This window comes from Protomyctophum parallelum, assembly GCF_964188405.1.
Source record: "Protomyctophum parallelum genome assembly, chromosome: 2".
NCBI classification, from domain to species: Eukaryota; Metazoa; Chordata; class Actinopteri; order Myctophiformes; family Myctophidae; genus Protomyctophum; species Protomyctophum parallelum.
The window spans coordinates 57,349,439-57,361,831 of NC_139699.1; the positions used below are offsets into that span (position 1 = coordinate 57,349,439).

Sequence of the window (12,393 nt, forward strand, 5' to 3'; positions counted from 1 at the left end):
GAATTCCTGTTCTGTTCTTTACCTACAGAGAAATGTCTATTTGTATGTCTCTAAATGTTTGTATGTCTTTAAATGTTTTGATGAATTGAACAATGTGGACCCTGTTGTAAACAAGTGTAATGCTTAATTGGGTCGTCCACTCACAGTTGACAGTCTTTGTATTGAGTTTGTGCTTAAAATGTACTGTAAATTCTACAAACTGTTAATAAAGATTTCAATCAATCAATCAATCAAAACCAGATTTGTGGTAAATAAATAAATACAAAATAATAATCATAATCATCATCATCATCATCATAAAAAAGAAATAAAAAAAAACAATATTCCAGATATTCCACTATTCCAGAACCAGACCCCTTGGCCTCGGTCACAACAGTACATTTCAAGCACAACTCAATACAAAAACTGTTAACTGTGGACGACACCGTAAAGTATTATATTCCGGTCCACCATGTTCAATTCATCAAATTTGGGCTTGTTTGCCTAGAACCTGGCAACCCTGGTTCTCCTCCGCCACTCCTCCTGGATGCAACATGGCGGCTACCCTGGTGGAGCATGTTGTCGCTGACGCTGCTGCGTTTCTGAAGAAAGCACCTCTGCAGGTCAGCTTTTATTTATTCACCTCTTTATTCTTGTATTCACAAGAATGTCTGCGTCATAACGAGTCCAAACATTAACGTACGTTGTGGTTTTGCTACGTCGTCATTCATTCATTACTGTGTGTCTGTGTTGCCTGCAGGGACCTCCGTAGCGCATCATGTCTGTTGTGTTGTTTATTTTCACTGTTCCCACTTTGATTGTGCATTTAAGGCCACGGAGGCGTCCCATTTGATACACGAGTTTTTATATAATGTCATTTAATCTGTGGGATCCCAATCTACACACGGTAACATGCTCAGTGTTTTAATTTAAATTCTGAGAGAGCCTGTCTCCCATCAGTGGAACCAAAATGGACCACAATGGAAACAAGCCCCTTCCCCCACCATTTGGTTCCATTTGTACACTCTCAGAGTTAAATGATTTTACAATATAAATTGGGGGTCCCAGAGATAGAAATGCCATTAAATGGGGGTCCATAGACAAATGCATGTCAAACTGGGGGGTCCTTGAAATTAAACTGGTTGAGAATCAGTGCTAGAGGTAAAAATCTTCTGTATGGGTGTCCCTGGCATATGTTTTCAAATGGGGGGGGGGGGTATCCGCAGGATAATTAGTGTCCATTTGGGGGTCCTTAACATAAAGCATTAAATCAAACAATGGATTTGACCCATTTGGTTACATTTATAAATATGGTTAACTATCAAGCCCACTATTTGGGCCCACCTACAACCCCCCTCAACAAGGATCTCTCTAAATGTCATAAGATCTTAGTCGACTAAATCTACAGTTGATTTAGTCGACTAAAATGTGTCTTGGCGGGCCTTGATGCCATCGTAATGGCATATCAATACATATCCTGAAAATAGCAGATCTACAAGCTCACAACACGTCATGTGACGCATTGTGAGCTTGTAGATCTGCTATTTTCAGCATGCAACCAAGTGTAAAATGACTTATACTGGACCTCTTGTCCACTAGTCCCTTTCTAACATTTTAGTCTAGTTTTTATCTGTTGACGAAATTGTCAATACATTTCGTCTTAGTCTTAGTCACCGTAGCTTAGTTTCCATTTAGTTTTCCTCAGCGAAAAAAGGTAGTCGACGAACATTTTCCGTCTTAGTTTTAGTCGACAAAAACAACACTGCTGGTGAGCCACTAATCATTGTGTTTGTTGCAATCGCAGGACATCGGACAGAATATCTACACGCTGAGAGACGTGGTCGATGAGATTCGAGACAAAGCCACCAAAAGGAGTCTGGCAGTCCTCCCATACCAGCTCCACCTCAAAGAGCCTAACCCTGAATACATCAGATTGGGTACATGTCACCATAGACATATCTATGCATGTCACATCATCCACTTGACATTAATAAGGTCAATGCGATTCATTTAAATCACTGTTTCACAAAACGGTCGGGACGCACCCATTTGTGGGTCACAGTCCGGACCAATTTTATGGGTCACTCACGAGTCACGACTCTAGTTCCTGCATTTAAGTTTTTTTTTAATTTAAATTAAAGACATTAAAATAATTTGACACATTTTAAAAACTAAAATTCTAAGAAATACCATGATAAAAATAATCGACGCATTGTGCGCTTGTAGATCTGCTATTTTCACTAGTTTGGGTCCTGGGCAAACGTCTCTCTTTTGGGTCTCGACCTGAAAAGTTTGGGAATTATATTACACCTTCAATCTTTTCAGATTGCAGATCACAGCACTTTATATCTGCCCTCTGTTTTCAGTGACCGAGTTCTCCAAGAAGACAGGCGACTACCCCAGTCTCTCAGCCACGGATATAAAGGTGATCGCCCTGACCTATCAACTGGAGCTGGAGCATGTTGGTGCAGACCATCTGAAAAAAGAGCCGGACGTCAAGGTAAACATGAGCCGTGTCAACACTGGGTAGATGGATAGCAGACTTGGTTATATTGGCCTTTTTGTACACACACAGCATGACTGTATCAGTGATGTAAATAGGTTTTCAATGTAATGAGTCCCGGGACGGTCTTTTAGAAGATGAGTCCCAGGGACATTTCATGAGTCCCACTTCAACGACGTTAGGAGTCATATTTTGCCATTATTACAAATTGCAGCATTTAACTCCCATTTCATTTTATATGGTTATAATGTGGTTATATTCATGTAGAAAACGGAAGAAGAAATGATTATTATAACTAAAGCTAGCAAAATAAACTAGAATTGCACCACTCAGTTCACACGTGTGTGATTTTTATCTTAGGTTCAGGTTCAGACCACACTGCGACATCCGGAGGCTCCAGTAAATATTGCAGGATTCCACTTCCCCAAGGTTAGTTTTTGCTCAGCTTTGGTATCGGTAGCGATGGCATCTTTAGTATATCACTATGTTTAAACATCTTGTACGATAAAATAATTTCCGCGTTTTCATACTCGTTCATGATCACATGTTGAAAGAAATGTCAAGGGCATTTGTAATTTGGTCGATGGCCCTCTTTAGAAGTCAGAAGATGGGGAATCGAGTGGACGACAGACCCCGGCAAAGCAGACACAGACCACTTCCTCTGAGATTCCAGAGTTTAACAGCTTCCAGTTCTGGAGGAGCCCACTGCCCTCCATCGAGGCTGATCTGTTGGACTTGCTGGTGAGTTAACTACTGGTACATGAATCACTGAGTAAAAGGAATGGTGTGAATTGTGAGGAGCACTTTAACTGTTATGTGATAATAGAACTATTTTAATCAAGTGGTGGAACTGGAAATGTGCTTCCTTGGGATAATGGCACTCCTGATAAGAGTAAAAATATATTTGTTTCTTTATTTTTATTTACCCCGTTGCTCTGTAGGAGCCTAACTGGCTATAAGACGGTTGGTCTGTGTGTTTTTCTCTCTCTCGAGACCCACTGTCCAAATGACTTGATTTAATATTTTGCGTGAACTGCCATTTTAAGTTGTAATCTGTTTTTGCTCGCAGAATGTGGACGGTATTTCTGTATTGGACAACAGTGGAACAAAGATCGAGACGTTGTCCCAGACGGAAGACATCCATGCAGAAAAAGAGACATATAGAGAGAACCCTGAGGAATTTTCAGATGAAGTGAGTGGTGAGGAGGATGATGACGATGATGATGATGATGATGACGACGATGATGATGGAGACGATGATGGAGGAGGTGGATGGATCACTCCCAGTAACATCAAGCAAGTGAAGAGTGAGTCGGGTGTTGGGACAGCTCCAGCTGATGTCAAAGTGGGCTGCCTGACTACTGACTTTGCCATGCAGGTAAAACGAATAGGTGGTGAAATCCATGTTTCATGAAAACGATTCTGTTCATTCAAGAAAACCATATATCACTTGCACAGTGCAACATGTATATTCAACTTCAGGGTGAGCTCCTTTTCACACACCTTTATTTATTTATTGACAAAGTGTGTTTTCTTTCCAGAACGTTCTCATTCAGATTGGACTGCATGTCCTTTCAATCAACGGAATGCTCATAAAGCATGCAAGAAACCACATCCTGCGCTGCCACGCTTGTTATAAGTGAGAACATTTAATCCAGTATCGCTATTAAGTGTGATTTGATCGGGTATCTAGTGTTTGGCCTTTCTATTATAATTGCATTGGTTTTGTTTATTCCATCTTACTTCCACCTCTAGGTAGTGACCGTATCATTGCTTATTTGTGCAAGCTGTATATTGTCAAACATTATCTAGTAGTCTATAACGTATATACTACCTCTGGTCCAATTATGACTCCACTGCACCACTGCACTATTACTTGTTGTGAATAATACCTATACCCTAGTTACATTTATTAAAAAAAATAGTTTTTAACTTTGCACATACCTTTTATGTACATAACATGTTGAGAGCCCCCTATGTAAATATCTGTTTGCACCGTTTAACTATTGTGACAAATTAACTGAAATACATTTTAATTTCAGGACCACAACAAATATGGAAAAGATATTCTGCCCTCACTGTGGCAACAAGACATTAAAGAAGATTGCAGTGACCATCAATGAGGACGGTAGCATATTTATGCATTTCTCCAAAAACCCCAAAGTCATGAGCCGGAAGGGATTGAGGGTAAGATGAAAATAAATAAAAAATGATACATTTTGTAATTTGTGCACATACGCATATCTTTGGGGCCGCAGCTCGCTCAACAGAACCTTCCAAGAGTTTCAACTTGTGAGCTCTCCTTTTTGAATAAAATGGGACAACATATCTCCGAAATGTGTAGTTCTACATGCAATCTCCTTTTTTTATATACACCAGCTTGACAGTACACTCAATATATATTTACCAGTTTAGAAACAAGTTCAGACCAATAACATTACCAGATTCAAACTTTCGACTTGCTGGGAACAAATCATGTTTGTATAGAGTATCACTTGAATGACCGTTAACCCGACCGTTAAAATCTCACAACTGAGCCAACTTTTCATCTCCCTTGCAGTTCGCTCTGCCCATGCCTAAAGGTGGGAAACACACCAACAACCCCCATGTGGTGGAGGACCAGCGCTTCCCCCAGCAGAGGCTGCCTCGTAAGGCCCAAAAGAAGACCGAAGTTTTAAGCCAGGACTACATGGCCACTGGCTCGCCGTTCTGCGAGAACGACATCTACAGCCGTGCCGCCAACCTAGAAATACGGGACAGCCATGGCGGAGGTGGCCGGCGAAGGGTGAACCCCAACGCCGCCCATAAGAAGTTTGTCAAAAAGAGATGAAGACATTGATACAGGAAACGTTATGCGGCAACAATAAGGAACAGAGCTGGGCAAAAGGAATGTCAGTTAAAGCTAAGATGAAGGCTGTATCCCATCCGGCAAGAATAAATAAATCATTAATCAAAAGTAATCATACCATCCACAGGCCAAATATATTTTGTATACTTCTGTATGGAAGAAAATATATTTTCAGTGACCAAATTGTCATATTTGAAAAAGGTCCCAAATACATATTTTGGCCTCTTGATTATTATTTTTTTGCGGTATGAATTAGCTTGCCTCAAGCACAACTGGCACCCATGTTATAAGAGACTGAAAACGGTATTTTGTTAAGTGACTTTTCAAAAGGTGAACTAATGTTAAATTAAAGCTATTGTTAAACCCTGTGCAAATGTGTTGTGGATTTGCTTGTCCATGTAACAGGCTCTATATCAGGGGTTCTCCTGAACTACTTTGTAAACTATGCATTGTAAACGCTTTCCAAATTGCAGTTGCAGAATAATTAAAACAAATACTACCCAAAATACAACTGAACGGTTGGGACTTTCTTGGGACAGTTACACATTTTATCATTTAGTAATATTAAAGCCTACTCATTGTTTCGGAACAGTTTTTACACGCACAAAAAAAAATCTGACTCACCTGTGACCTGCTTTATTACTGATATTAAATTGTATTTTTATTCAATGACAGGAGCTGCTGTTCACCCATTTTACAGTATCTTATTTTTTATCCCACGATTTTGCAACCCATTTTTTCAGTGTCAATTATCTAATGTAATCCTGGGTGCTACACTTCCTGGGTGCAGACTGACCTCATGCTTCCTTCTATGCATGAGGAGTCCAAGCTGCTTCTTCACCTGACGGGGGAGTTTGCCCGGCCGGACGTAGCACGTGGAAGGAACATTATTCCGACCAGTTCCTTTCCCCGGCTGGCCAGGAGGAGGTAGTTTAGAGACCAGGATTACTGCATGTTTTTGTGAGCCGGGTACCTACCCTAGGGGACACGGGGAGAACATGCAGACTCCACACAAAGGCCCTTTCACCCATTTTACAGTATCAAACAAGTCCTAGAATAATGACATGAGACTGTTTATCTGATTTTCAGAACTTTTACTTTAAATAAAACCCATTTATATGTATATCTGAATTCCTTAAAGCTGCAATCCATTTGTGTGTGAATAAAACATTTAACCTGTTATCGAACAGTACTAAATACAATAACTAGCACGTCATCACATCTGCTTTGTTGTTGGAGGTGGTCTCCCTGCTCTTCTATTGAAATTTAGATCATGGGATTGTGTAGGTCGGACCAAACTGGTTCAAAATAATTCAATTCAGTCAGTTTGTCTTTCCGTTTTAGCAGTAGAAATGTTTGAATCCCGAGTAGAACATAATTCTTATGGATTGCAGCTTAATTCAATTAGTTTTCACCAATAGGCCTATACCTTAACCTACTTCCAAATAAATGAGTGATTTATGAAGAATATTGCTATATATTTTATTTTGTAACGCACTTTGACAATCTGTAGAAAAGTGCTGTACAACTATGTAAAAAGTGTATTATTTATTAGAGTCCCTTGTGCCTAAGAAAACAGTCAACTGGGCAAACTGATCAAATATAAAAAGATGTGTGACCATTACTCCAATGTAAACTCGTCTTCTGTGGCCTCCATTTCTAGTACTTCAGGACTTGGGTAATTATTTAGTATAGCGTCCAACTCGGGGTCAGAGAAGCTCTGAGCTGATTCAGCAGGCAACAGGTCTGCAGGTTTGGACTCCTTAGACAACAGAGAATCCATTGAAGGTTCAGTGGGTTGAGGTTCATCTGTAGTGCCGAGGATGTCACTTATGACGGACTCAGGGATGCTCAGGCTACTGAGGTCGGCGCTGATGTCCACCTCTGGTTCCACCACCTCCCGCTCGGGCAACACAAACTCCAAAGGCTCCAGAACTGCGTCCACGTCAACACGACCCAGGTTTCCGTATTTGTGGAGTTGTGTTGGAGGAACACCTATAAGCATGAGAGGGATAGAATATAGTTAAATTCAAACATAACACAGTCGGGAGTCCATTTACAAAGTATGTTTGCAAAAAAACCCAAAAGTAATATGATTTATTTGTTCCGTTCGCTCCTATCCCAACCAGAAGCCATGGATTAACAATCAACCTGAACCTGCTCTCTATACAAAAGGAGAAATATATTAAGTTGTACAAAACAAGTTGTATGAACAGGTACTCATTTAAGTCTTAAGCATGTGTACTTATAACTAGGAATCATACACAAAGGACTTCGCCTCAAGTGTACAGGCAGATTAAATACTTACCCAGAATGAGAGCCAACTGGGCTGGGGGGAACAAGACTTGCAAACAGCGGTTAAGGAAAGGAACCAGGTCCTCTGCAAAAGAACAGCAGAACTGGACAAACAGCTCCTTCTCCCTGCTGCTGAAGGCAGACTCTTCTGCTCTGTGGAACACCAGGATCAGCTTGGTCACCTGGATGGAAAACGGAAATTAATAAAATCATTGGTGCCATGGGAGACCACTTTAACCCATTCTGGGCGGGAACCCCTTTTGGTGTTTTAAGCATTATGTTTAAGCATTAATGTATTAAGCATTAAGTATATTATTATACTTTCGCTATTGAAAAATAGCAGATCTACAAGCTCATAGCACTGCACCGAGTGCCGCGCTACGAGCTTGCAGGTCTGCTATTTTTGAAAAATCGTGAAAATGTGGAACAAATCTGAATATATTCTTTCAGAGCGAACAGTCTTTATCTCAAATCTTTGCTTCTGGGGGCGGGGGGTCCCTGGAACAACATATTTTCAAACGGAGGTCGGTGGCCAATTACATATAATTTTTGTGGTCCTTGACATGAAATATTGAGAACCACTGATACAGAAACATAAGGTTTTTCAGAAAACTGTTCAGGCCACGACACTACCTTCATAAGTGCATCCTCGAGGTATTTGGTGACCTCTTGGGCCAGCCCAATGGGGCAGCAGAGCCGCAGGTCATTGAAGGCAGTCAGAATGTTGTTGAGGAAGCAGGCCAGGGGCTGGAAGTCCAGCAGAGCCATGGGGGGTTGCAGGGAGCCAGGCTGCGTGCTGGGCACTACCACCGGGATGGTGCCACCCAGCATCGAAGGCAGGGAAATCAGCGTGTACATGTTCATGTCCTCCTGGAACTTGTCGACCGCCTCCAGCACCGCCTTGCGGAAGGTGTCCCCCGCCACCCTCTGGAACATGGGCGGCAGCTGGCCGCGGAAGTCCGCCCCCACCCTGCTGAAAGACAGGCCAAAATACATGCACTGACCCAGCAGGGAGTCGAGTCGTCCGCCCACCCCGCGCTGGAGGTCCCTCTCCAGGGTCTGCAGGAACTCGGCCACCTTCCGCACCACCCAGCCATAGAAGATGGCACTCTCGTTGATCGTCTGTCCTCCCGAAGAAGGAGGAGGAGGCATCATCGGGTCCTCGTCGGAGAAGATGGCGCGGTACTGGGTGATGATGTCAAACAGGTGGACTCGGCACGCCTCGATGGTCTTGGTGATGTGGAAGTAGGGGTCGTCGGCGGGGACGGCGGCGAGGATGGAGTTCAGCCAGCTGCCGCGCGCCTGCAGGAACTTCACCCTCAGCTCCGCCTCCGTGAACACGTCCATCCTGCGGAGGTAGCCAATCACGCGGAGGCAAGCGGGGAGCTGGGAGTTGCTGCGGAGCTGCTGCAGCAGCTGGTTCAGCATGAGCTGAGCGGACTGCCGCACCTCCTGGACGATTCCCTGAGGAATGAAAAAAGGTTATTGTTATCCCATTTAGAACCCGAGGACGGTTCTACAAATGCCTTCTAAAATCCTGACAGTTTTCTGAAGAACCCTGTTTCTATGTCAGTGGTGCTCAACCTTTTCACCCGAAAATATATGTATTTGGCCACCGACCCCATCTGAAAATATGTTGTTCCAGCAGGGACCCCCCAGAAACAAAGATTTGAGTTAAAAGTTAAAAACTCTAAAAAGATTTGGGCCACATTTTCGCGATTTAAAATAAATAGCAGACCTACAAGCTAATAGCACGGCACTCTGTGCCGCACTATGAGCTTGTAGATCTGCTAATGTCTAATATATCCTGACAGTTTTCTGAAAAAGCTATGTTTCTAAGTCAGTCGTTCTTCGATTTTTCAAAAATAGCAGACCTAAAACTATTAGCTATTTTTCAATAGCTAAAGCATAACATAATGCTAACGTCAAAAGGGGTTCCCACCCAAAATGGGTTAAAACACCAAAAGGGGTTCCCGCCCAGAATGGGTTATAGACATGTATTGCTTTTAGGGATGGACCGATGTGGAAATTCTTGGCTGATACCGATGTTTAAAATAACAATTTAGCCGATACTGATATATGTTTATTTAGTTTTTGTTGTTTTTATTCCCCCTTGTGCCGGGGGAACAAATACATCTTCAATACAAGAAATAAATGTTCAGAATCTACAGCTTTGTTGGCTGCAGATAACCAACACAAAATGTATGCTTATCAACAACAGATAGATATCGGCTACTGCCATCGGTTAATGTCAGTTTGATTGACCGACATTGAGCAATAACGGAAATATCGGCCGATGTGGCCGGTGTTTTTCTTTCTTTCTTACGCAGCCATCTCGTCGGGTACATCATGTGACTCTCCCCCCAATTGTTTTATTTAGACTTGACCCTTTCACTAGCACTTTCAATAAAATGTGACCAGATTTGACTGAGAGCCTGCCATCGCACAAACTCCAGCTTTTCACCAGAGGAGAAAAACGTAATTTTTTTATCCAAAATGAGTTAATAGCACAGGCATACTCTTCACATACTAGAGCATGTCTGAAATAAGTGTCAGAGCTGAAATAGACATGTAAATATGAAAAAAAATGCTTAAACATGTAGCTCGGTGTAATGTTAGTCATGTTGTAATGTTGTCCACAGAAGTGAACCTTTCAAGCCTGTTTTCTCAACTCGCTGTTTCCTGCAAGACATTACTCTATAAGCCATTATCTCCAAACTGAACAACCAATATGCCAATTTGAAGCTATGATTACCTGCTTTCATATGACATGACATGGCAGTCCCTCAGTCAAATTTAGTCACAGATATTTATAAAGAGGACACTGCTTGCACAACGTTACCTGGATCACTGGCAGCGATGAATGCTTCTTCTCCAGCCTCTTGACGTACGCGGCCAGCTCCAGGGCCTCCTCGTAGTATCCGTTGCGGACGCAGGTGTCCATGAGCTGAGGGATCTCCAAAATCTCCAGGATTTCCGTGTGACGATTCAACGTGAGGCTGTTCATGCGACGTTTGGCCCCGATCTCTTCTGCCTCCGTCATGAACCCCCTGGATGATGATGATGATGATGATGATGATGGCATCATGGCAGACACACCACATGACAACCGTTAAATTGTCCCTGTTCATACACACTAAAATACCCAGCGGTCATTTATCCATTTCTTGAGTGAGTAGTATACAAATCATTTTACACTCCGAGTAGGGTTTTGTACTGTTACTTCTACTCCACTACATCTCGGAGGCATATATTATAGAAGGAGAAGAGGATACTGGAGCAGCACAGACATTTAGAGCCTTTTATTAGGTGCTAAGTATACAGAACAACTAACGTTTTCACCTTCCGGTCTTCATCAGTCATGAAAGAAGACTCTGAAGACCACAAGGTGTGAAGCACCGGATCAGCCGTTCCAGGCTGATTGAGGCTTGGGCAGCGGTGGACGAACGGTTAGCGGAGCGGTCTTGATACCGGAAGGTCGCCAGTTCGCATCACCGGACCGGCACGTTAAAATGACCACCGCTGAAGTGCCCTTGAGCAAGGCATTGGACCCCTACCATGAAATGTTCTATGAGCAGGGTGTGGCTGTAAACAAGTCCTTGACTTAGTCCACTTCCCTGGGTAAACAAAGAACTTTGCTTTGCTTTGCGTTGGTAGACTCCCTTTGTTTCAGGCAAATATTATACTTTTACTCCACTACAATTTAATACATTTTAAACTTGTGAAGTGGGACATGCTGCACAATGAGTACTTTTTACTTTAGGAACTTTTAAGTATATACCAAAACTTTTGTACTTTTACTTAAGTACAATATGAGTATAGAGTATCTACATTGTAGTATTGATACTACTTAAGATGAGTCTAAATTCTACAACACAGTGAGACCAACCTTTTAAAGTAAGTATTCCCCTAAATAAACATGTGTTACTGCTTATGATGTTGCTTACGCTTCTTTTATTGTATTCCATTTTATCTTTTTGCCATTCTTTTAATATTTGTAGCACTTTGAGATTCGTGAGAATGTAAAGAGTTTTATAAATAAAATGCAATATTATTATAGCTCTGTCTGGTCCATATTAACCTGACTACTATAGCGCCTCCATCTGGCTGAGTCAGGTTAGGTCCAATAATGTCCAGAGCGTTAGAGGAGTTGGGTCTCGTCCATCCAGAGCCATTATTTATATTCTTCCACCACTAACTACTCTTATATCTCTGGCACCTACTGACCTGCATTTCTCCCCGAAGGTGGGCAGCTTGTCCAGCAGCGTGGATACGCTGCTCTCCACGCGGCCGAAGTCCCGGTAGATCTCCTGGGTGCAGTCGGCCGTGCGGATGAACGTCTTGTAGTTGGCGAAGGCCAGCTCCCGGGTCTGCAGCAGGATGAGAGCCCGCTCCTCGGACAGCCTCTCCGGCTCGCGGCTCAGCTTCTCCACGCCGTACGAGCTCAGCTCGGACAGGTAGGCCGCGAAGTCCGGGTTGTTCCTCCACTTCTCCGGGAAGCTGTCCTTGAAGATGGACGCCAGGATGCTCTCATCCTCCACGTCTACTACAGCCGCTGCCATGTTTACACTTTAGGTACTTTATACAGAACCAGAACTAAAATATCACAGTCCACACACACACACAGAGGTGGAACTTTCCTCTACGTCAGCGAAAGCACGAGCACCTCACTAAATAAACGCGTATGTTATGGAAGTTAGACATATTTCATATTATCCATGACTGACGACAACAACGCAAATATTAACATAACATAACATGAAACAAC

At 42.7% G+C, this 12,393-nt stretch overlaps 2 protein-coding genes across 3 annotated transcripts; one reads left to right on the forward strand and one right to left on the reverse strand.

Moving 5' to 3' along the window:
• Window positions 1-523: 523 nt before the first annotated feature.
• Window positions 524-5,698, forward strand: nob1 (NIN1 (RPN12) binding protein 1 homolog). 2 transcript variants are annotated; one of them, XM_083792983.1, is made up of 9 exons: window positions 524-602; window positions 1,784-1,916; window positions 2,346-2,479; window positions 2,843-2,911; window positions 3,080-3,223; window positions 3,552-3,860; window positions 4,024-4,121; window positions 4,525-4,669; window positions 5,043-5,698. In XM_083792983.1, exons 1-9 carry the CDS (start codon window positions 534-536, stop codon window positions 5,310-5,312), a joined length of 1,371 nt encoding a protein of 456 aa, XP_083649109.1. In that variant the 5' UTR covers window positions 524-533; the 3' UTR covers window positions 5,313-5,698. The 2 variants fall into 2 exon arrangements, with proteins under 2 accessions (XP_083649109.1, XP_083649110.1); XM_083792984.1 differs by having other exon boundaries at window positions 3,083-3,223.
• A 702-nt stretch (window positions 5,699-6,400) lies between these two features.
• On the reverse strand, window positions 6,401-12,384 carry cog8 (component of oligomeric golgi complex 8). The gene is made up of 5 exons (XM_083793332.1): window positions 11,853-12,384; window positions 10,468-10,675; window positions 8,259-9,089; window positions 7,639-7,807; window positions 6,401-7,325 (listed from the first exon to the last, which is right to left on the reverse strand). Exons 1-5 carry the CDS (start codon window positions 12,185-12,187, stop codon window positions 6,952-6,954), a joined length of 1,917 nt encoding a protein of 638 aa, XP_083649458.1. The 5' UTR covers window positions 12,188-12,384; the 3' UTR covers window positions 6,401-6,951.
• Between the last annotated feature and the right edge of the window lie 9 nt (window positions 12,385-12,393).

Coding starts and splice junctions, on each gene's coding strand:
- nob1 (XM_083792983.1), top strand. CDS start 534: ATGGCGGCTACCCTGGTGGAGCATGTTGTCGCTGACGCTGCTGCGTTT. Junction 2,912..3,079: donor CAGGATTCCACTTCCCCAAG/GTTAGTTTTTGC, acceptor GGCCCTCTTTAG/AAGTCAGAAGATGGGGAATC. Junction 3,224..3,551: donor CTGATCTGTTGGACTTGCTG/GTGAGTTAACTA, acceptor TTTTGCTCGCAG/AATGTGGACGGTATTTCTGT.
- cog8 (XM_083793332.1), bottom strand. CDS start 12,187: ATGGCAGCGGCTGTAGTAGACGTGGAGGATGAGAGCATCCTGGCGTCC. Junction 10,676..11,852: donor ACCTTCGGGGAGAAATGCAG/GTCAGTAGGTGC, acceptor ATCATCATCCAG/GGGGTTCATGACGGAGGCAG. Junction 9,090..10,467: donor CATCGCTGCCAGTGATCCAG/GTAACGTTGTGC, acceptor TTCATTCCTCAG/GGAATCGTCCAGGAGGTGCG.